Genomic DNA, 23,153 nt, shown 5'->3' with positions numbered 1-23,153 from the left:
GGGAGGCCAAAACACGAGTGATGTGATGTCGCCTACGAGTACGAGTAGCAGCATTTAGGACCAGCTACAGACAAAAAAAAAAAGACAAAGTGCTCAGTGCTCAAAAGAAAACCCTCATAAAAAAAATGAACAAAAATTAAAAAAATCAATAAGATCAAGATAGGAGAGAACTAACATGAGCCGTTAACAAAAAAGCAAACTCCCTTGTTTTTTAATTTTAAATTTTAGACTTCTTTTTTAATACTTATATTTTATTTGCTTTTTAATGGGGTTACAGCAAAAAAAACATATAATATAACAACTTGGTGTCAGTTAACTAAAGTTCATATAGCCTCCTTGTAAATAGTCCGTTCTCCTCAGTCTTTCAGGTGGGTTTTAAAGTCCATCCACTTTTTCCATTTTTTTTTTTTTGACAAATAGGTTGTTGAAAACTCAAATTGTGTGTAAAGCTCTCCATGTCATGTAAATTCTCCACAATGTCCATCCAGTTATTCAGAGTGGGAGGGTCCTCCTTATACCATTTTCTTGTTCTGGCTTTCTTACATGCCACAAGTAATATTCCAGCCAGGTATCTGTCTTTGTTTTGAATAATTTCTTGTGCTAAGTTTCCCAAATACAACACTTCACATGTCTTAGGAATTACATAACCCGAGATTGCTTTCATTGCTTTCCACACTTCATCCCAGTACTTGTTCATTTTTACACACTGCCTAAATTTTAAACTTTTAACTTGCAATTAATCTTTTGAGTGGAAATTTGAGTTTTAGCCTGTTTTCGTTTCAGAACTTTTCTACCAAGAAATAAGTGCCAAAGAGGAGTGACCAGTGACCCTCTGCTAACAGACAACATAAATAAATAAATAAATAAATAAATAAATAAATAAATAAATAAATAAATAAATAAATAAATGAATAAATGAATAAGATAAAATTGATGAATAAAAAAAGATAAAATAAAATAAAAAAATTAAAGTAGAATAAAATAAAAAAGATGAATAAATCTAAAAAAGGTCGAAGAGACTTAATTTAGCTGATCAGTCAAAAACTAGACTGCCGCATCTGTTGTGATTCCTTAACTAATCTGCCTTCACAGATACCATCATCATCCCGGTTTAGACCTTTGGGGTCTTCATGAAAAAAAATGTGGGAAACAGATCAAACATTTCTGTTTGCAAAGCTTTATATATTTATATAATTATATTTGTACATTTATATAAATATTTTTACAGTAGTTGATGAAATGTGGGGGCGGCAGTAGTTCAGTTCATTGGGACCTAGCTTTGAAAACAGAGCGTTGCAGGTTCAAGTCCAAGTTTGAACTAAAATTGGAAATTTGGCTGATAGCTGGAGAGGTGTCAGAATAATTTCCTGAGCGGTTGCTGGGGTACCTTTGAGCAAGGCACCATACCCCTAACTGCTCAGATGTGTGCTTATGGTGCAGCTTCCTTATTCTGCAGTCACCATCAGTGCATGTTTCTGTGCAAAGCTCTGTTTGTGCATGTTTTAGACTCAGCAGGAAAAAAAGTGAATGACGTACCTTGTGTCTTGTTTAATTTGAGATATTTTCTGATTTTAGAGAGCATCTCACAACCCAACCTTCATTGGTTGTTGGGACTACTGCTTTAGATTTATAAGTTAGCCTGAGTCTGGATCAACTGAATCCAATTTAACATTCATATCTGAGTATAAAAGCAGCACCATCAGGAAAAACCTGAATATTTGTTTACTATGTAATGTTCTAAAGCTTTAGATCAAGAGCTGCAACTATTAACTTGTCAATTAACAGCACTTAAAAAGGCTGTGGCTCAGTGGTTCAGTGGGTTGTCTCTGAATGGGAAAGACGGTGGTTTGATCCCAGCTCCTGCAGATCTTAGGAAGGAACCTGGGCCAGATACAGAGATACAAGAATACAGAGATTAACAAAAAAAGAGAAGTTGTAAAATAATGAAATCTGAAATAATATGAATAAACAGAACATGAACGATCTGCTTGGTCCATGCAGTAAGATCCTCAACACACATATACAAAGATAGTCCAGGGTCGTGTTGTGTCTTTCAGCACGTTCACCCTGTGTCCCAGGGGGTGGTGTGTATCCCATCATCACCTCCACCAGTGTGTGTGTGGGGGGTGAGAGGGAGAAAAAGGGAGGTAGAGGGGTGGGCGGTGAAGGCAGACATTCCTTGGAGGTGACACATCCTGTAGGTGGGACCGTCGTATCACCGCGGTGACAGAAAGGCGAGCCAAATGCTCTCACAACTCCTTCCTTTCACTTCAATCAGAGTGAGTGTGTGTGATATAAGAAGAGAGAGGAAAGGGATGTGAGAGTGAAAGAAAGTCGGGCTGTGAGCTCAGCGAGCAGAAATGAGTCACTTTCATCCTGACCTTTGAGGAATCAAATATTCTCATAGTGAGACCAGAACCAGGATTTCAGAGCTACTGTGTGCCAAGACAGAAGCTAAAGCACGGATGTTCCTCTAAGAGCGTAACTCTGGCTGAAACATGATCCTTTACATGTCAAAACAAAGAGTAGAAAGGTTATTTCTAAGATTTGAGGAGGTTCTTGTGGCTAGTTTCTTGATTATCTGAAGCAGTTTCTTATTATAACGCCAACGTCTGACATGAAGCACGGCCAACCTTTTGAGTCCGGCTGTCAAAAGAACTGTGAGGACTTAAGAAGTGATCTTGAAACTGTCTCACTTTTATTTGCCTGTTCATACTCCACAGTTAAAGGTTAGAATATGAGCACCAAAAGGTTTTTTTTTTCTAAATGTTATTTCTCAGTATCTGTAGTTTGGTTTTTCCCTTTGACACCATGCTATGCTACATAACTACAAATAAATACATTTCCTCAAAGCTTTGAATCTTGCAAAGAGTTGTCAGGAATAAAGAAAAGTAGTGTTAAAAAGAAGATCCATATGCACACCTTGGCAAGAGCTACATCTTTATGACAGTGGGTGATGGTGCTCATGGGCCGTCCTAATCCCAGAAAAACACTTCGGATTTTGGCCACAGGTGTCACTGCAGTCAACACAAAATAGGCCCTCACAGCGCCTTGAAAATGTAATTTTAGTCCCTTTAATGATGCATAAACTGTCTCAGTTAAATGTTATTATTCAAACTTTTTCATTTATTTTTTATTTTTGATCAATATTTTAGTATTCTAACTTATGCAGTTAAGTGAAGTTAATTTTTATGGATTATCACTCAGTGGTAGCTTTTTAATTTTTTAACATTTAATTTGACCTTTAGCATTTCCTCCCCTCAGCTCTTGTTTTTAGGCAGACTTTTATTTGAAAGTCAACTATTGATGTTTTAAAGAGTCAGTGAGGAGTTTGAAAGTGATCTTGAAAAAGTCTCCCTTCTAGATATATGCCCGATCGTAATCTACACTTTACAATGAGATTATCAGCGCCAATTGAGGTTATTTGAAAATGCTACTTCTTAGCTTCCCCATCAGATCGAGCAGGACCAAACTGATTTATGTCATGTCTAGGTCTCTATGACAACACCACACCAGCTGATAAGTTTAGTAGAGAGAAGAGAGATCTGTGTTTTTCTCTGTTGAAAACGATTTCTGTGATTAATTTTGTAGTGATGGTGGACATTGGAGCCTAACTGTCAGACAGAAAAAGGACAGAAGAGCAGAAGAAAGAGAAACAGGAGAGAGATAGAGCACGAGCTAAAGGCTAAATAAGCTAAACTGTTGGTGCTAATATTGACTCCAACCCACAGTCAGCAATTATTCTGCAGTGGTCTATTCAAACTTGAGAGTCTATCAATAAAATGAAGAGTGAGGTTACGCTAGCTCAGGATTTACTAACGTTACACATTACGGACAAGTCTCACAGGACCCAGCTGTCAGTAACACTAAATACAGGCGGCTACTAAACTATTGTACAAACTAGCTGTTTACGTTAGCCTATAGATACATTGTAGCCCCGGCTGCTAATAGTGCTACACATAGCCGGCTACTGACGTACAGTACAAACCTACAACATTTGCTCGTTGTCATGTTTCAAACAACAGTGCTACATAATTGTACTGATAAATACCATACCTCGTTGGGAAAATGTTTTCCAGAACAAACACAGGCCTGGTTAAAAGTCACGTTTTTACGACAGTGTGAGTGAGACTGCGGGCCAGTCCAATGGAAACAAATCCTCCTCATAGCATCTTTAAAGGGTTGAAGGACGTGTGGAGACATGTTCCTACTCACAGATCATTTCATTTCATTATAATTCTTTACTGTTGATTTCATTCATGTTCAGCACTTGACTGACCGGCAGTCTCTTGAACAAATATCCCACACACAAAACGTAAACCTCCTCAGACGTGAGGAGGAAATGATTGAAATCAGGGAGGAACGATTTGTCAGAAGCTTTTTTTTTTCTCAATGGGAGGATATTTAGTTTGATTATCTCAGTAATGTGAGGAGAAGCGTACATCCCTCTTTGCTTTGATTTAAATCTTTTGTTTTCACAATATTGTTTGTGTCAGCTCATTTGGATGGAAGAAATTATCACAGATTACATAAATATCCTTGTCTTGTACGTTGCTTTTTGACAAACGTAGCTCAGAGATGTTTAAACAGATTGCATTATGCCAAAATTTAAAGCTTTGAAGAATTTTTTAAGGAGTGTAACATTACTTTGAAGTTCAATCTTTACTGGTGGCTCCAACTTTTGGGATTTCGTCTGTTATGACTAATTGACTGGTTATTGTTAATACATGGGATTAATTCCAATGGGTTTGTTGGAACAAATCTACCTCAACTATCTGTACCTTGACGTCACTTTCTCTTGAGCACGACACAGTTGTTATTTTATTTCTGTCAGCTTGTAAACAACACTTCTAAATCCTTTGATATTCACATAATCCTCTGTGTTAACGTGTTTAGCATAGCTTAGCATCATGTTCTAACGATAGTGAAAGTAAGTGAACAGGTCTGATGATCACGAAGAGAAACCACGTCTCTGTTTGACTCTTCCAGCTGATGGATCGGGAAAGCTCTCAGGAGCTCCTGAAGACGCTGTCTTCCCTGTTTCAAGACGGCGGCCCATCCACATTCACTCAGCTCATGTCCGCCGTGTCAAACCTCTTCTGTGGATACCCAGAGGGAGGCGGGTCCAGGGTCATGTCCTTTAACTGGTATGAAGACAACAACTACAAGGTGTTTCTGGGCGTCAATGGAAGCAAGAGCCAAAGTTTTGTCTATGACGACACAACAAGTGAGTAACAAGTGGTTTGATAGAGTTTGATTCTCTTGAAATTAGTTAAATAAAGTGATTAATCAGCTTGTAAGAGAAGAGTCTAAATACCTCCATCCTAAAGCGTAAGAGCAGTTAGGATTCAGGCCCTAAGAGTATAAGAGCGTGTGTGTCTGGAGTCCGTGTATCATTTCTTCTCATCGATCTCTGTTTGCTTTTCCTGACCTCTTTGTTTCTTTAACATCCCCACCCTCAGCTCCTTTCTGCAACGCCCTGATGCAGACGCTGGAGTCCAACCCCATCACCAAAATCGTCTGGAATTCAGTCAAGCCCCTGCTGATGGGAAAGATCCTCTACACCCCCAACTCCCCTGCTGTCCACAAGATATTAAAGAGTGTAAGAGAGAGCACCTCCAGCTGACCCCTCACCTCTTTCTCCCTCAGTCTCTCTGTCTTTCTTTCAGTCTCTGTGTTTCTTTCAGCGGTCTCTGTATCTGATTTTGATTGGTCCAAACCCCCACCCTGCTGAGGAATGAGCTGACTACTGAAGCAGAGGAGGGCGGAGGGTTAAAGGACAATCTACAGTATGAGAGAAGGATTAAAAATAGACTGAGTTTAAGGGCGCAGCAAAGAAAGGAAAAAGATGAATAGAAATTCATTTTGGCTGTATAAAGAGAAGTAAACGTTCAGGTAGCAGGCACAAAGAAAAAAGTCACATTGATGACGAATGAATGAAAGATGTGATGATGAAGAATCTGCCTTAACATTATTACTTTATTTGAATTCACTCATCTAATAATCATTATAAAGAAGTTTGAGATTGTAGAGTCCAGCTCATTCATTCATCTGTCTGTCAATCTTTTAAGACTTTCTTCTTCTCTTTCCATACATGCATGTCCCCCCATCAGACATCCGTCTATACCTTGGTTATCCATCCACCCATAAGCAATGCAATCGATGTCTTCTTTCATCTATTTGTCCATCAATCATTGATCAACTACCAATCTATCCATCCATCCATCTATTTGTGTTTTTTAGTTCTATCTATCTATCTATCTATCTATCTATCTATCTATCTATCTATCTATCTATCTATCTATCTATCTATCTATCTATCTATCTATCTATCTATCTATCTATCTATCTAATCATCCCTTTGTCAATCATCCACCTCTCCCTCTGCCAGTTTTTTTCCATCTATGTATCCTCACATCCTTGACCAGCCCCTTATCTGAACATGCTTATATTCATCCGTCTTTCCATTTTTCATCTCTCCATTAATAATCCATTAATCCACCCAGCTCTATCTACCCATCCATTTATCCATTTATCCATCTGCTAACTATCTATCCCTCATTTATTCATTCATCCATCCATCACTTGGGTCCTTCATCAGTCCATTCATCTATCCACTGCACATCCTTAATCATCCATCCATACATCCATCTATCCCAAAATGTAGTGAATCACTGGTTTAATGTTATTTTTTGGAGACTTGTTTTTAACCTGAATTAATGAAACATTGTTCCTGAATGTTTTTAAATATTCTTCAATTTTCTTTGCTTTTTTACTTTCTTTTAAAAGAAAGAAAATAAAAAACAGGAAATCTCTTCTCTTAAGCTTCACCCTTGTTTAGGAAAAAGCTTTTTCTGTTTGGCGTTTCATTTCACTTTGGTAGTGTCTCTCGTGCTACGTCTGCTATTGTAGCCGCTCTGATTAGCTTCTTCCACTCTCTAATCAACACACAAAGTCACTTGCACACTGGGCGCACTGTGATTGGCTGATGTAACCACACTTACTCTCCGCCAAGAAGCGTCCTGACACAACCAAAACATCAACATACAGGCAGAGGAGAGGGTTCAAGACAGACACAGATACTGACACACATGTAAAGAGGCCCCGAGGAGATGATTGAGCAGGGTCATTTATGTAAAAGTTTTATTTTTTAGACCCAACCTTAAACATCTTTAGTATTGTGTTTGTTTGTGTTTCAGGCCAACACAACGTTTGAAGAGTTGGAGCGGCTGCAGAACATGGCCAAAGCCTGGGAGGAGCTGGGGCCCCAGCTCTGGGCCTTCTTCCAGAACAGCGTCCAGATGAACATGATCAGGGTATGAATGCTGACCATGGACACTTATAGTGATAGTTAGTGATTCACACTGATTAAAAAAGTACCACCCTCTGCACATTTATAATTATGTAACTCATCAAACATGTGCATCCCAACCCCTGCAGGACACCCTGAGAAACCCCACAGTGATGAACTTCGTGGACAACAGTCTGCAGGAATCTGAATTTACCACCAAAGACATCCTGAACTTCCTGTACAACGGTCCAGAGGACTCAAGGGAGCCGGGGATGCCCAACTTTGACTGGAGAACAATTTTTAACACCACAGACACGATCATACGCATGTTCAACAAGTACGGACAGGTAAGAAAAACAACAACACCAGTCTGTCTGATGTTTTTCCTCCGCGCTGGGCAGTGTGTCCCCTCTCACTCCTCTTTTTGTCAAATGTTGCACATTCCCAGAGCTGGCTCTTAGTCTGACTCTGAGCTCTGCAGACAGGAGCATCAGTCTTCCTGCCCTGCTCCCAGGGGTCTGCATCCAGGCTCCCTTTGAAACAGATCAGACCACTTAGCACGGCTTTAGAGCCGCTCTCCCGTCCTGCCGGCTGAAAGCTGTGGAGAACAAGCCTCCTGTCACCCTGCTGCTTTGCCTCCTTTGTGGAGCCGGTGATAAAGTGCAGAGGAGGTGGGAATGAATCACCCCCCTACTATGAGCTCAATGCGGTTTCAGTGTAAGACCCTCACGCCTGCGAAATAAAAAGGAGGCAAATCGCTCGATCCATCCTTCACGCCTCTCCTCTCTCCTCTCATCTGATCTAAAGGGGGCAGGGGGTGGCGCTCCTGATGGGAGCCCTATCGAGTGCAAGCATCTCAATCTGTGCTTTGTCTCCAAGTTTAATGATGAGACCCTCACAAACAAACCCCAGCAGTTTAGCCGATTCGATATAGCTGTCAGCTAGCTTTGGGCCACTGGATAAGTGCTGCAGTTAGCATTAGGTCCCCTCGCCGTGTCAGAGGGGATGTTTCTCACACTGATATCCTTTAGAACGTGTGTATTAGAGCGCCTCTTTCTTCTCAGCCCATCTCTGAGCGAGCATGATTGTGCTGTGGATGTATGGCCACATGAAGATGAATGGGAAGTGCTCTCTCGTCTTTCTTTGAGCGCTCTCAGGCTATTGTACAGTAAAGTGAATGGAGACATTAGACACGGTGTGCAGAGAGCCCAGCCGGAGAGTGTGTGTGTGTGTGTGTGTGTGGGATGAGAGTTTCACATGGCAATTACATGTGTCTCTTCGGAAGAGAAAGCATGTGTGTGCATGTGATGGTGTGGGCTCCTGAGCACTATTGTTTGTTGTGAGGAATTGTGTAGGTGTGTGTTTAGCATCATGTGTGTCTGTCTCTATGCTATTAAAGGCATACATTAGTTGTCATGTTTGTGTGTGTTCCTATGTGTGTGTGTGCCTTTTCCCATGTCATCAAATCCTCTCAGTGAAACCATATGACTGCACATTAGTGTGGATACACTACCTTCTTTCAGCACCAGCTCAGAAACAGTTTTTCAGCATGCTGCTTCAAGTTACATCTCCACAGGACTCTAGAGTTTGATCAGGTGTTGAAGTGACGGCTGTAAATGTTCTGGTGTATTTGGGTCCGGATGGTATTAAGGGTTAAATCCCTGCTCCATATAAAGCAAAGGCTTATTACACCCTAATCCAATCCGTGATCAAATAGTACCTGCACACACACACACACACACACACACACTATGCAACTTAAACTAAGGTACAAACAACGCCTTTAAAAACTAAAGCTCATGCTCGTCTCCTTTCTCCTGTGATCACAGTGCATCAACCTGGACAAGTTCGTAGCATTCACCGATGAGTCCCAGATGATCCATCAGTCTCTGCACCTCCTGGAGAAGAACAAGTTCTGGGCCGGTGTGGTCTTCATGGACATGTACCCCTGGACCACAAGCGTCCCCCCACATGTGAAGTATAAGATCCGCATGGACATCGACGCAGTGGAGCGAACCAACAAGATCAAAGACAGGTCAGCTGAGACTCATGAGGAGGGGTGTTTAGGTATAAAGGCTGTCAGCTGACCTTCACCTGATTCTGAGCCTTCAATCACACCAATAATGAATCCATTTGTTAATCCATTCAATAATCCATTCATTAATCTATTCACTCAGCCTCATGTTTTCATACATCCACCATCATCGGTTATTTTGTCAACTCATCCATCAATCCAACAACCCATCAATGTTCCAACTTCCCTTCATCCAATCAATGCTAAATCTCTCCATCCACCCATCCATCCATCCATCCATCCATCCATCCATCCATCCTTCCATCCATCTTTAAACCATCCATCCATTATCCAACCACCCAAACAATCTTTCTTTCCTTCAACCATCCATCCATCCTCCAAAATTCCATCCGTCCATCCTTCAACCATCCTTCAACCATCCATTCATCCATACATCCATCCCTTTGTCCTTTACCCATCCATCCATGATCTCATCCACCCATCCATCTATCCATCTATCCCTTCTTTCCTCAACCGCAAGGTCCTTATTTATCCATCCATCCATCCATCCATCCATCCATCCGTCTATCCATCCATCCATCCATCCATCCATCCATCCATCCCTTCATCCCTCAACCAGAGGCCTTATCCATGCATCCGTCTGTATGTCTCCCTTCTTTCTTTCATCCATCCATCCATCCATCAATCCATCCATCCATCCATCCATCCATCCGTCTATCCATCCATCTATCCCTTCTTTCCTCAACCGTCAAGGTCCTTATTTATCCATCCATCCATCCATCCATCCATCCATCCATCCATCCATCCATCTATCCATTCTTTCCTCAACAATCGAGGTTCCTTTCCATCCATCCATCCATCCATCCATCCATCCATCCATCCATCCATACATACATACATACATACATACATACATACATACATACATACATACATACATACATACATACATACATACATACATCTATCCCTTCGTCCCTCAACCAGAGGCCTTATCCATCCAGCCATCCGTCTGTATGTCTATCCATCCCTTCTTCCTTCATCCATCCATCCATACATCTATCCCTTCTTCCCTTAACCATCTAGGCACTTATCCATCCATCCTTCAAATTCCATTAATCCATACATTCATAAGTCAACCATGTATCTTTTTATCCATCCATTCCTATAGAATAGGGTTTCATCTACATGTAAATGACTGTGGCCCACTGCCACGCCAAAATAAAAGCCGCCATGCCTTCAGAACTATGATCTTTTCTTTCTCAGGTATTTCAAATCCTGTTTTACATCGACCAAAATTGCATTGACGAAAACTGAGACTTATGGAAGGATCACACGGTGGTCAACACCAATAAGAAACAGAACCTGGGTTGGAGTTTACAATTCTTAGCTTCCAAGTTGCGCAAGGCAGAATTACTCCCTGATGTGTGCACACAAGACACGCAAGAAAATCAATTTTTGATCATTGTTTATGGGTACATGTTATCACCCTACAGTTTCAATTCATTCTGAAGGAAACCATGTTCATCCATCCATCCATGCAACTTTGTGATAAACTAACTTTTGTATTAAAACATACTTCTGTGACTGCTCTATCATCTGAGCAGCAGAGCAGGTGAAAAGATCTTTTCCAACATTTCATCACAGAGGTTAACCTTCATCCAGTGATCTTTGAGCCTTCAAATCAACATGCTAACCTGCTGCTCCTTCATTTTCTGCTTGTTAGAGCCATTAAAATAATCAAAGAAGGAAGAGAAACCCTCTCTAACCAGCCTCCCCGTATTTCCAGACTGTCTTGGTGGTTGCGTATTAACTGGATACCTGCTCTTTCATCATCCTGTGTGAGGCTCTCGAGTATTTTCCCGTCTCTTTGATCTCCCATTCATAAACGGACGGTCTGTCAATAGCCCCGGGGGTGAACAAGCACTTTTAGCAGTTAACACGGCACCAACAGGCTGTAACAGACCCAGTGGGAGCCCAGCCTCTGTGTGATTGAGTAATCAGATTGTAGAAAGGCTTTGCTGCGGACTTATCTGATTAAGAGAAAGCGGCGTACATGTGGAGTGTGTGTGCTGTACGGATGTTAGCTTTGTGTTATTATTAAAGAGCTGTGAATGAAACACACACACCAGAAGGATTCATCAATAAACAAATGATCCAGCCTTCTCAGTCATTCACCCTCCGCCTCTTATCTTAGGTACTGGGACCCGGGCCCCAGAGCGGACCCCATGGAGGATCAGAGGTACATCTGGGGGGGCTTTGCCTACCTGCAGGACATGATCGAACACGGCATCATCAAATTACACACAGGCAATGACTGGCCTCTGGGGGTCTACGTGCAGCAGATGCCTTACCCGTGCTACGTCGATGACCTGTGAGTAAACCGGACTCTGTTTAAGGAAGCAGTCGTGTGCACTCAATAAAACATGCAAGGAATAAAATGCAGTTAAATAGTTTTCACAAAAGTAGAATGAAAAAACGAATACAGGTGAGAAATTACATTATTTCAAACACATTTGATACTTCTCTGTGAATTTTACAGCTGCTCTCAGGCTGAAAGTCAGTGACACATCTACTGACAGACTAAAAAATCAAAAGCTTCAGAAATGCATTTGATGGAATCACCAGAAAGAAGACCAGAGAAAAGCAAACATGTTTGCAGGCTGGTTCAGGAGTAAAAACACTCAGATGTTCACTTCTCAGAATCTGGACAAACTGATTGAGCCCAGCGGTCTGAAGGGCTCAGGGCTGCAGCTCTTTAGTCTGATCTGAAATAAAAATGCCCTTGTCTCAGATTGAAGTTGATTTTTGCAACCTTACTTGGTTGACTTTTTTTTTTTCTTTCTTTTATTTATTATTTTCACAGTCCAAAAAAAATGTTGTAAGGAAGAGAATGGTTGAAACAACCTACAGTTTCTCACATAGGGAAGATAAGGATGGGGAAAAAAAGATAAGGATGGGAAAATATACTTCAACCTACCTAGCTTAACTACAGTGCTGCACTGCAAATAAAAAAACTAAAATAACTAATGAAGTGTTTATATCTTATTTTCAGTAATTTTAGCCCAAAAATGTTTGATTTCAGGACATTAAAAGACAAACATGACTCCTAAATTGCTTTAAAAATCAGCAAACAGGCTGAGAAATACCTACTTGACAAATTTCTGGAAATAAGAATCATGTCTTCAAGTTTTTTACCCCACTGGCAGTTTGATTAGAAGCAATACAGGCATAATTCCATCCTTTAATATCTTGATATAAAACATTTTTCTGGACTTGTCCGGTGAATGTGTCTCATGTTCAGTCTAATATGACAGATTTTTACTTAAAATAAGACACAAACACTTTCTTTGATTTCAGTTTTTGCAGTTTACTTTTCTGTTAATAAATCTTTCCCATGCGGGACTCAAAAGCTTTAAGGCATCTAAATTAGTAAATTCACTTGTAGTAGCAAATTGCTTTATAAAAAGTCACTTTTTCATTATAAATTATTTTTAGACCGTGAAAAAAAAACAGTCAAATACAAACTAATGATGGGGCTTATTAGGCGTAATATGAGTCACATTCTATTCTCAACTCTTCACAGGTAATTCAGGCATCATTTTTGTCTTTTAACATCTCGAAAAAAGATATTGTCATGGCTCATATTGAGTCTAATGAACTTTTTTTTTTATTTTTATTTTTTTACCGAAACAAGATAAAAACACTTTCTTAAAGTTCATTTTTTGCAGAATTTGCCCAAAAAAAGAAACAAGCTTTTCAGACCTAAACTAAAGATATGCTTTTTAGCTTGTTGTGTATGTGGTTTTTTGTGTTTTTGCAGCAAGCCTCTAGTGGACATTCTGGGAACTGCAGCTTTCAGGTTTTCCAAATAGTCTTTGTAATTTTTTAGACCAGTGGTTTTCCAATAAGGGTACATTTACCTTTGGGGGTATGTGAGGGAGTACCCAAGCCAAGCAAAACAGTACTAACACTTTTTATTCAATCAATGTTGAAATCAAATATAAGTTTAAGTTCAAAAAATAAATCTAATTATTTGGAAAAAATATGTTTAATGGGATTCATGTCAACAAGTTGTGACCCATCCAAGGCACTGGGATTTTTCTGAAGGGAGAAATCAGCCAAAAGTAGCATGAAGCCAGTACATCTTCAGTGGCTGTTAGCAAAGAATATTTCATCATTCAGTCGTCTTTTGTTACAACCAAAACTGCTTTGTGCTTTTGAGGGTTACTTGTCAGAAAAAAAAAACATTTCACAAGAGGAACCAGGACCACTGTTTTAGACCATCTCGAAAGGTGTGTAGAGAGTTTCCAGGTATACGTTGAATTTTGGTTAAACCCCTTTCATATCAGTCTGCTGCCATGTGATTGGTTAGAGTAAACTGAACCAATTTTTTAATTTCAGCCTTTAGTTTTTATGGCTTTTATTGCTCAGGAAGTGGATTTGGTAGCAGTGTTTTTTTTGTTTGGAAGTGCTATGCTGGATGTTACCACCAGGAGGCAGGAAAGCCAGAAAGTCAGGATCCAGGACGTGGCCCCTGGCGCCAAGTTCTGATCAAGTGTCGTCTACAGAATCTCCTCTCTGATTAAAATATTCAAAGAGAGGTACGATGACTTCCTCTCTTCTCTTTTCGTCTCACTCCAGCTTCATGATCACCCTGAACCGCTGCTTCCCCCTCTTCATGGTGCTGGCCTGGATCTACTCTGTGTCCATGACTGTGAAGAGCATCGTGCTGGAGAAGGAGATGCGCCTTAAGGAGACCCTCAAAGTCATGGGAGTCCACAGCGGGGTTATGTGGTACACGTACTTCATTGACAGCCTCATCATGATGACCATGAGCACGGCGCTGCTCACCGCCATCATCATGGTGAGACATGGGGTCATGTTTTCTTTCCAGGGAGCACAGCTGCCCTCTTGTGGCAGTTTTTACGGAGGCCATCACAGGCTGTTTGTTCCTTTCTTTTCTTCTCAGGGTGGAAAGGTGCTGAATTACAGCGACCCCCTCCTGGTCTTCTTCTTCCTGCTGACGTTCACCGTCACCACCATCATGCAGTGTTTCCTGATGAGTGTTTTCTTCAACAAGGCCAACCTGGCAGCTGCCTGCAGCGGCATCATTTACTTCACACTCTACCTGCCGCACATCCTCTGCTTCGCCTGGCAGGATCGCATCACCAAGAACATGAAGCTGGCAGCTGTACGTCTTCTCTCTCTGCAGGGTGCAACAATACAGACAGACATGAACACACTGTTCTCCTGCTGCTCAGACACACTCTGAACATTTCTGACAGAGGAAATAATTTATAACTCTTCTTTAAGTTTCCTTCCACATTCAGAGGATCTAAATTAATCCTTCTCCTGTTTTTCCAGAGCCTGCTGTCTCCAGTGGCCTTCGGTTTTGGCACAGAGTACCTGTCCCGCTATGAGGAGCAGGGTTTGGGTCTGCAGTGGGACAACATCCAGACCAGCCCGTTAGAGAAAGATAAATACTCCTTCCTCACCTCAGTCCTCATGATGATGTTTGACGCCGTCCTGTACGCTGTCCTGGCCTGGTATCTGGATAACGTCTTCCCAGGTTTGTCTGCTTTTTCTCTCTTTGACTCTTATTGGACTCTTTTTACGTGACTGCTTCACTCAGGAGTCTGTAATCTTCTCTACAGGACAGTACGGCATCGGGCGGCCTTTTTACTTCCTGTTCCAGCCCTCGTACTGGCAAAATCCTGCATCCCCATACGCAGAAACACCTAACCAAGGTAAGAAATGATAAAAAGAATCATAAACTTTATTTATGTAGCACTTTTAAAAACGATAAAATAAATGAAAAATGTGAGAAGGGTGAGATTAAAAACAAAAATAACAGAAAACAAGGCTACTACACTTGAGAAGATGTGATCCACAACTTTTTCACGCTGGAGAAACTCACGTTAATTATACGATTTGAACATGAGACACATGTCAGCTTTGAGGCTGTTTGAAATCTCACTGATCTCACTGTGATAGTTTCACTGCTATCCAAGGGGCCTTGTTGTTATTTTAAATATGTATTGTAGTAAAAACAAAGAGATTTGATATTCGTTTTTTTAATGTTTCTTTGACTCAGTCATTCTTAAGTTGTCTAACTTTCTGATGTGACATATTGGCGTGTGTGTGTGAATGTGGCTGTGTGTGTTTTTTTTTTTCAATTATTTCATCTCAGCTACTTTTGGTTGCTTTTTATTGAAGCCTGTTCCTGCCAGTAAAAGGAAATAAAGTAAAAATTAAAAATAATGAAGTCTTAATAATGACATACTGAGTCATGATAGTATCTCATAGTTATGACTTAATGTGTCATTAGTCTGACTCAACCCTTTTTTAATTTTTTTTTCTTTCTTTTTTCTTTTTTTTGTTTTACTGGTGCAAACTGGCTTCCACAATGTTTACATGTGTATGAATGTTTTCCCCCTCCTTTCTGTCTTCCAATAAAATAAAAAAAAATTGTTTCCCTGCATGAGATAAAACTTTTTAATTAATAAGATTTTTTTTTTTTACTTCATTAAAACTTGAAATAATGATAATAATTACGAGCTGAAAATGCTCAAAAGCATCAACAGATGGTAGATGGCAGAAAACAGGACCTAAACCAGTAAATGAAAATGAAAATATATGTATTTAACCCCTAACCGCAGATTGAGACAGCAGAATAAATCACGATTTGATCATATTTCAATCACATCCTTCAGCAGAAGGTGTGCAGGGTTTACACATTCCTCTGTTTACAGTTTTTATCTGCAAGTTCAGTGCCCCAGATCCTGATCAGTAAACTATCTCTCATGTTTCTTCCTCAGATCCTGACAAACCTGAAGCAAACGACGACGAGGAGAAAGACGTGGAGAGCCGAGGAACTCCAGAGATGAATCACTGCAACGGCTCAGCCAGCAAGAAAACCTGTAAGCATCAGAGCAAGAGGGAGCGGCTGGAGAGGGAGAGGGAGATGCTGAGGAAACAAGAGGAGACCCCGAACCAGGAGGAGGAGGGTCGGGAGGAGGGGATGGAAGGTGAGGACACTGAGGACATCTAGTGGACTGGCAGGGGAACACACTCTAACAAAGAGAGTTAAAAGAGTGGTTTGTGTCGCTTAGAGTGATCTAAATCCAAAAGAAGAGTTTACAGATAATAAGAAAAACTGTTAATTGAGCCAAACGTGCTCATGATGTTAATCTGTGCGACTGTAGGACAGCTGTTTTTCGAGGTGGACCCAGTCGGTCTGGTGTTAGGGGTGCAGATCCACAACCTGGTGAAGGTGTTCGATGGAGGCTCTCGTCCTGCTGTGAACGGCCTCAACATCAACTTCTACGAGAGCCAGATCACGTCCTTCCTGGGCCACAACGGGGCTGGGAAAACCACCACCATGTAAGCTGAAATCCACGCTCTGTGGTTGAATACTGAACAGAAAACAGGATAATTCAACCGATTCTGTATCATCATCTCTGCTCCATCCAGGTCCATCCTGACCGGCCTGTTTCCTCCAACATCCGGCACAGCGTACATCAACGGGAGAGACATCAGAACAGACATGGACGCCATCCGCTCGTCTCTGGGGATGTGTCCTCAGTACAACATCCTCTTCAAACAGTGAGTGACATGGACTGAATGAATGAGTGTTTTATTTCAGTTACATTCTACAGTACAGAAAATGAATTAGGCCTAGGCAATCACTTTACAAAAGAATAAATAAATAAACAAACAAAATAAAAATGTATATGCATGCTTGCACCAGGCATTTTTTTTCCACAAAAAAACCCTAAATTTAACAAACTCTAACTGAAAAAGGAGTAGGCTGAAGCCGAGGCCTATTTTTGCCTATCCCGTACAATCCATGGAAAAACTAGAATACAAGTGACACAAATAAATAATAATAAATGATGACAAATAAGGTAAAAAAAATCACGACAAGATTTACCCTTAATTATTCTTTTTAATAATTTTACAGGAAGTCATTTTCATTGTAACCCCCTTACTATTTTACTTTTTAATATTTTTTTGAAACTCAACATTGAATCGCACAATTTCAAGTCATTGCTAAGTCTGTTCCATAATTTAACTCCCAAAAAAGAAACACAACTGTATTTAGGGATGGGTACCAAATTAGGTACTTTTATAGGTACCGACCAAATTCTGTCAAAAGTACCGGGTACCGATTCATGCAAATGAAAAGGTACCATGTTCAGGTACCTAAACGCATCCTTGTGACTGTGGAGTGGAAGAGTAGGTTTTCCATGCTGGACATAAACACAGCATTGCAAGATCATATATATCAAAGAATAAATATGTTGAATTGATAAAAAGTATATATTCTATTATTCAACAAATTGATATTTTTTACCACATAAACACAAAAAAGTACAAAAATTTGTACCGTTGAGTACCGGTTGCCAGGTACCATGGAAAGGTACCGTTTTATTTAAAATGTGAAAGGTACCCATCCCTTACTGTATTTAGCATTAGTTCTCACTTGACCTATTTCAAAGACAGCAATTTAAAAAATGTTGAATATAGTTGGGAAGACTTTTATGCTTTGCTCGAAGCAGTATTTCTATAGTTTTGAGTTTACAATGTCTAAGAATTTTTAAGTGCGAGACTCTGTAAATTATTTATATGTAGTTTCACGATATGAAGCTTTATTTATTATTATAATAGCTATTTTCTGGAGTTTAATTATAGGATATTTATTTTTATTATGAATGAATTCCCCCAAATCTCAACAAAATATGACATATACAACATAAGTGAGAAATACAGAAATACAAAGATTATTTATTTTTCATATATTCTATTTACAGCTTCTAACTAAGTTGATGATCTAAAACTACCTCCAAGAATTCAGTTTGGAATTAGTTTTAGATCATAAACCTAGTTGGAAGCTGCATATAGGGTATATAAAAAACAAATTATGGAGTTCAGTGAAAGTCTAACAACATGCTGCCTGTTGTGTTTGTAAAGATACAAGATAAAAAAAGAGTAAAAAGGAAATTAAAAAGACTTCCTGTTTGAAGAAACACAAGATTTGCTTCATGAGTGTTTATTTCTGTATGTCAAAATCAATCCCCATCCTCCTTAAAACTGATTTACTTCCACATTTTCCCAACTTTTGAACCCTGAACAAAGTCACAGCTATCCTCAACCTCCCTGTCCTTTCTTCAGTCTCACAGTCGAGGAGCACATCCTCTTCTACTCCCTCCTGAAAGGTCGTTCTCAGGAGGACGCAGCGAAAGAGGTGGAGGAGATGCTCGTGGACCTCGGGCTGCCGCACAAAAGAGACGACGAGGCCCAGAACCTCTCAGGTGGGCAGCTCGTGTCTTTCCCTCAGATCCTCCTTCTCTTACCATCGTCCCTGCTCTGAAAGTTTCCCCTTCATCACTTTCTTCACAGGTGGCATGCAGAGGAAGCTGTCAGTGGCTATGGCGTTTGTAGGAGGGTCAAAGGTCGTGATTCTGGATGAACCCACGTCAGGAGTGGATCCCTATTCCAGGAGATCAATCTGGGACCTGCTGCTGAAATACAGAACTGGTAAAAAGAGCCACATTCAGCCCTTAGGATCAACATTTCAACCCAGGGATGTCCAAGCTTGCCCTCCTGGGGCACTTTAACTAATCAGGGAAAGATCTTTGACAGAATCCATAACCTGTTGGCGAAGGCTTGAAAAGTTTGAAGAAGTCTTCTCTGAAGTTTTCTTCATTGCATGTAAATGTCAGGTTATTTAAAGCTGGACCTTTTCGCAGGTCGCACTGTGATTCTGTCCACTCACCACATGGACGAGGCCGACCTGCTGAGCGACCGCATCGCCATCATCTCTAAAGGACAACTCCACTGCTGCGGATCCCCCCTCTTCCTCAAAAACTGCTTCGGAGTGGGTTTCTATCTGACTCTTGTGCGCCGCATGAGGGATCTCAAAAAGAAGGAGGTGAGTTTTTTTATTTTAAACTTTTTCCCTAAAATCAGCCGCGTTACCATCTCCACCCAGTGTGTTTACCGCTCACAATCAAACAGAATACCTGATTCTCCCTCGTTTGAGTGTTTGGAGCAGCAGGAGGTCTGAGTCTGTGAATCCTTTCTGTGCTGTTTCCGTCAGAACGACTGTGACTGTGCCTCAGACTGCTCCTGTTCCTGCTCCATCTGCACCAGATACAAAGACCAGTCCCAGAACCAGTCCCAGCATCTCGACAGAATCCTGGATGGTGAGAGGAAGCTTTGTGTTTTTCCTGTGCTGTTTAAGATTTAAGATTCAGGCTTTGAATAATCCATTCAGCATTTCATCTGGGTTAAAAAGGTGTTTCTATTTCTCTTATTCAAACAACATCAGTAACCCATCTAGGGTTGAGTATTTCAGATTAAAGGCAGTGTGATACAAGAACAGAACATGTTTATTGAGCAAAACCAAAACATTTAGAGCTCCCCCTGGTTGCTGGATGTATTATAGCAAGTAGAACAGGGGTATATTTTTCTCCTACATGGCAGTTACACCAGGAAACTGAAACTTTATCAAGTGTCATGTCCTTTTTTTTTGTACAAAAAATCTATTACACTTAATATGAGACCGATTATTCTGAGAGGACCAAAAAAAGTCTTACCTTAAGTTTTTTAATGACATAAATGAAGCCTGAATTGCTTGTGAAGATTAAAAACATCTGCTTTTTTTCTACTGGTAAGGATCTGCAGTAAACACCCAAATGTGCAAAGTCACAGCCTGGATGCTGGAAACTAAGAACAAAATAAAAAAACTAAATGAGCAAAGTAGCAACAAAAAGCCTTATTTGCAAAATTATTTCTTTTATTTACTTATGGAACCTTTATTTAAACCATGATCTGGGTGAATGCTTGATTCTGATTGGCTGCAGGGTGTCTGTTAAAATTTGTAGGACACCTTTTAAGTTTTGGTCAAATAGCCTGATTGTCCTATATTATTGGGCTGGCTGAAATGCTTTTAGGTAACCATGACAACAGAAACTCATACATTATTTCATAGTTTATTTATCACAATGGCAAGCCAGTAAACAAAACAAGCGTGATTTTATAGTTTTTTCTGATGACTTTGATTCTTTGAAACTAAATTTCTCATCATCCTCCGGACACACACAGGTGGTAAGAGGTGTACTCGCCCTCTGAAATGATACTTTGTATCACGTAACATTAAGCAATCATCTCACTTCCCTCCACTGATTAGGCCTAATGTATCAGTTGTGGCTGTCTGAGCTGCAGTTTCTGTGGCCAGAGCTGGTTACCTCGGCAACACGTCACAACGAGAGATATTAAATAGTCCACTCAGCCACTTCTTGTGAAAATCATATGATTTTGATTAAAAAAACAACACTTACATATGAATAATTGGTTTAATATTTATTTCTTTTTATAAGCTGGAAGCAACATTTGTTTCTGACAGTGGACACTTTGTCAGGCATTATCGCTTACTTAACCAGGAAGAGACGTGATGAGATTGGAAATCTCTTGTGCAGGGCCAGACAGCAGCAGCACGTAGGGATGGGTACCTTTCACATTTGAAACGATATGGTGCTGATGTCTGGTACCTGGCAATTGGTATCGGTACTCAACAGGTACCAATCTTCGGTCCTTTTTTGTGGTATGTGCAAAAAGATATTCATTTGTTTAATACTACAATTTTAAAGTTTTTCAATTTAACATATTTATTTGTCAGTATACAAACTCGCAATGCTGTGTTCATGTCCAGTATGGAAAACCGCCTTCTCTTCCACTCTTTCACAGTCACAAAGATGTGTCCAGGTACCGAAACATGGTACCATTTGATTTTATGTGACTTGGTACCCGGTACTCCAGACAGAATTCCTATCAAAGTACCTGATTTGGTACCCATCCCTAGCAGCACAGTTACAAAGACAGAAACACACAAATGCATGGTCCCGCTGCATTTTTTACCTTTCATTTATTGTTTATTTTATCACTCATGTTTCCACATGTAAAACAAAGTGTAAAAGTCATTTATACAATAATTATTTTTACTACCTCCCCGTTTCGGGATTGTAGGGGGCTGAAGCTGACCTTTACTGTGACTGTGTGCAAAGCTGGGTACACGGGGACGAATGCAATTAAAGGTTAAAGAGTAATGATATTATCCACTCGCAAAAAGACAGATACTGAGCAGGCCACTCGAACAAAAACAAACAATCCAAAAAAAAAAAAAAAAAACCATTTTGCTCTGCTCATGACATCCTAAAGTGAAACAACTCAGCCCGATATTGTACCCTCATCTTCCAACATTTCAACCCTAAAAACTTAATCTTTGACCCTCAGCATGTGTCAAGCTTGAGTAAGAGGAAGTGTGGTAAATTTTTATATTCTTTACAAACAATTCAGGCATCATTTTTGTCTTTAAATATCTGGAAATTAGATGTTTTCTGGACTTATAAAGTTTCACTTTTTGTGGTTTCTCTGGTGCTTTTCCTCAGCTTCACTCTCAAACAGCCCCATCCTGCTCCAAACCAAAGGCACAGAGAAAAACAAACACAGAAACCTCCCTTGTGATTTTGCGTGTCCCACTTTGTCCCACTTATTTCAAACAGACTCAGAAACAGAGCTCACTGTAGTTCCACATTTATAATTCATCTGTAAAACTGACCCATGAGGCTTTCCCTCCTGATTCTGCTTGAAGACACTCATGTTTCATTGAGCTGAGCACAAATTAACTACATTAACTGTTTGTTTAGAGCTTTAATGAGCTCTTCACTCCTCTCTCCTGAAATGATGGTTTTCTGTCGTCTCCTCAGGTGACATAGACAGCATCAGTAACCTCATACACCACCACGTCCCTGAAGCCAAACTGATAGAGACCATCGGCCAGGAGCTGACCTACCTGCTTCCTAACAAGGGCTTCAAACACCGAGCGTACGCCAGCCTGTTCAGGGAGCTGGAGGAGACGCTCACTGACATGGGCCTCAGCAGCTTCGGCATCTCGGACACGTCGCTGGAAGAGGTAGAGACGCTGAAGAGCTTGTGTGGTGTAGCTTCAGGACATAAAGGAAGACAAGTTTTACAGCCTGACTCACACCAACTTTCCCTGCTTTGCAGATCTTCATAAAGGTCACTGCAGATGGAGAAGCAGCCAGTCATGCCACCACTCCTGGTAAATAGCAGCGCTGATATTCAGCATGGCCTTTCCCTGGAATTGGATTTCTGACCCTGTGACCTGTCGCTCTAACGTGTTGTTAATCCATTTACCTCACACCTGTTTTTATTATGTCTTTGTCGTAAATTTCCCTACCGTGCTGTGGTGCATTGTGGGTCACTTTTAACCCTTTAGTTTGTGTCTCCTCCCGTCTGTAGAGCAGTGGATGTTGAAGTGGAAGAAAAAAAACAGCGCAGTTGGTGACGAAGGTCAGAGACGGACTTTCAGGGTTTTTATTGAGTCTTTTAAACCAAAACCTGCTTGATATTAGATCTTGAAGCTACTTTCAGACCTGGTTGATAACTTGTGGACAATCTGAGTCTATAAAATACCGTAAAACAGAAACGGTGTCTGACATTAAAATCCTTTTCTGTTTCCAATTTCTTGTCAACGCAAAACAGTTTTACAGCACACAAGCTTTTAATCTGAAAACAAATAAATTTAGACAAGTGTTTGTGTTTTATTTCTGTTTTATTAGACTTAATGTGAGACAAATTCTTCTTGAAGGCCCAAAAATGTCACATTTCAACACTTTAAAAGACAAAAATGACACCTGAATTGCCTCTAGAGTAAGAACCCCACAAAAAACTGAAATCTTATCAGGTTTTTTTCTCTTCTTTTCAAAAGAAAATTTCTTTTTAGACTTACTATGAGCC

The 23,153-nt window shown here is 40.4% G+C and overlaps 1 protein-coding gene across 1 annotated transcript in view; it reads left to right on the top strand.

Annotated features, from left to right (window-relative positions):
• LOC141804181 (retinal-specific phospholipid-transporting ATPase ABCA4-like) overlaps positions 1 to 23,153 on the top strand; it is a 55,467-nt gene that overhangs the window by 8,940 nt on the left and 23,374 nt on the right. Inside the window, exons 8-27 of the mRNA XM_074688504.1 lie at positions 4,990 to 5,227; positions 5,463 to 5,602; positions 7,200 to 7,316; positions 7,441 to 7,638; positions 9,121 to 9,326; positions 11,524 to 11,700; positions 13,971 to 14,193; positions 14,299 to 14,520; positions 14,694 to 14,898; positions 14,984 to 15,076; positions 16,148 to 16,357; positions 16,535 to 16,712; positions 16,803 to 16,934; positions 18,504 to 18,643; positions 18,732 to 18,869; positions 19,082 to 19,263; positions 19,432 to 19,537; positions 22,100 to 22,305; positions 22,401 to 22,455; positions 22,656 to 22,706. Of these exons, the coding sequence (XP_074544605.1) occupies positions 4,990 to 5,227; positions 5,463 to 5,602; positions 7,200 to 7,316; positions 7,441 to 7,638; positions 9,121 to 9,326; positions 11,524 to 11,700; positions 13,971 to 14,193; positions 14,299 to 14,520; positions 14,694 to 14,898; positions 14,984 to 15,076; positions 16,148 to 16,357; positions 16,535 to 16,712; positions 16,803 to 16,934; positions 18,504 to 18,643; positions 18,732 to 18,869; positions 19,082 to 19,263; positions 19,432 to 19,537; positions 22,100 to 22,305; positions 22,401 to 22,455; positions 22,656 to 22,706 (3,217 nt within the window). The remainder of the gene's footprint in view (positions 1 to 4,989; positions 5,228 to 5,462; positions 5,603 to 7,199; positions 7,317 to 7,440; positions 7,639 to 9,120; positions 9,327 to 11,523; positions 11,701 to 13,970; positions 14,194 to 14,298; positions 14,521 to 14,693; positions 14,899 to 14,983; positions 15,077 to 16,147; positions 16,358 to 16,534; positions 16,713 to 16,802; positions 16,935 to 18,503; positions 18,644 to 18,731; positions 18,870 to 19,081; positions 19,264 to 19,431; positions 19,538 to 22,099; positions 22,306 to 22,400; positions 22,456 to 22,655; positions 22,707 to 23,153) is intronic.

Source organism: Halichoeres trimaculatus, unplaced genomic scaffold, assembly GCF_033239565.1.
Source record: "Halichoeres trimaculatus isolate MK-OKI-2021-1 unplaced genomic scaffold, fHalTri1.1 fHalTri1_scaffold_15, whole genome shotgun sequence".
NCBI classification, from domain to species: Eukaryota; Metazoa; Chordata; class Actinopteri; order Labriformes; family Labridae; genus Halichoeres; species Halichoeres trimaculatus.
Note: the sequence above shows the minus strand (reverse complement) of the source record. Positions and strands in the feature narration are given on the sequence as shown.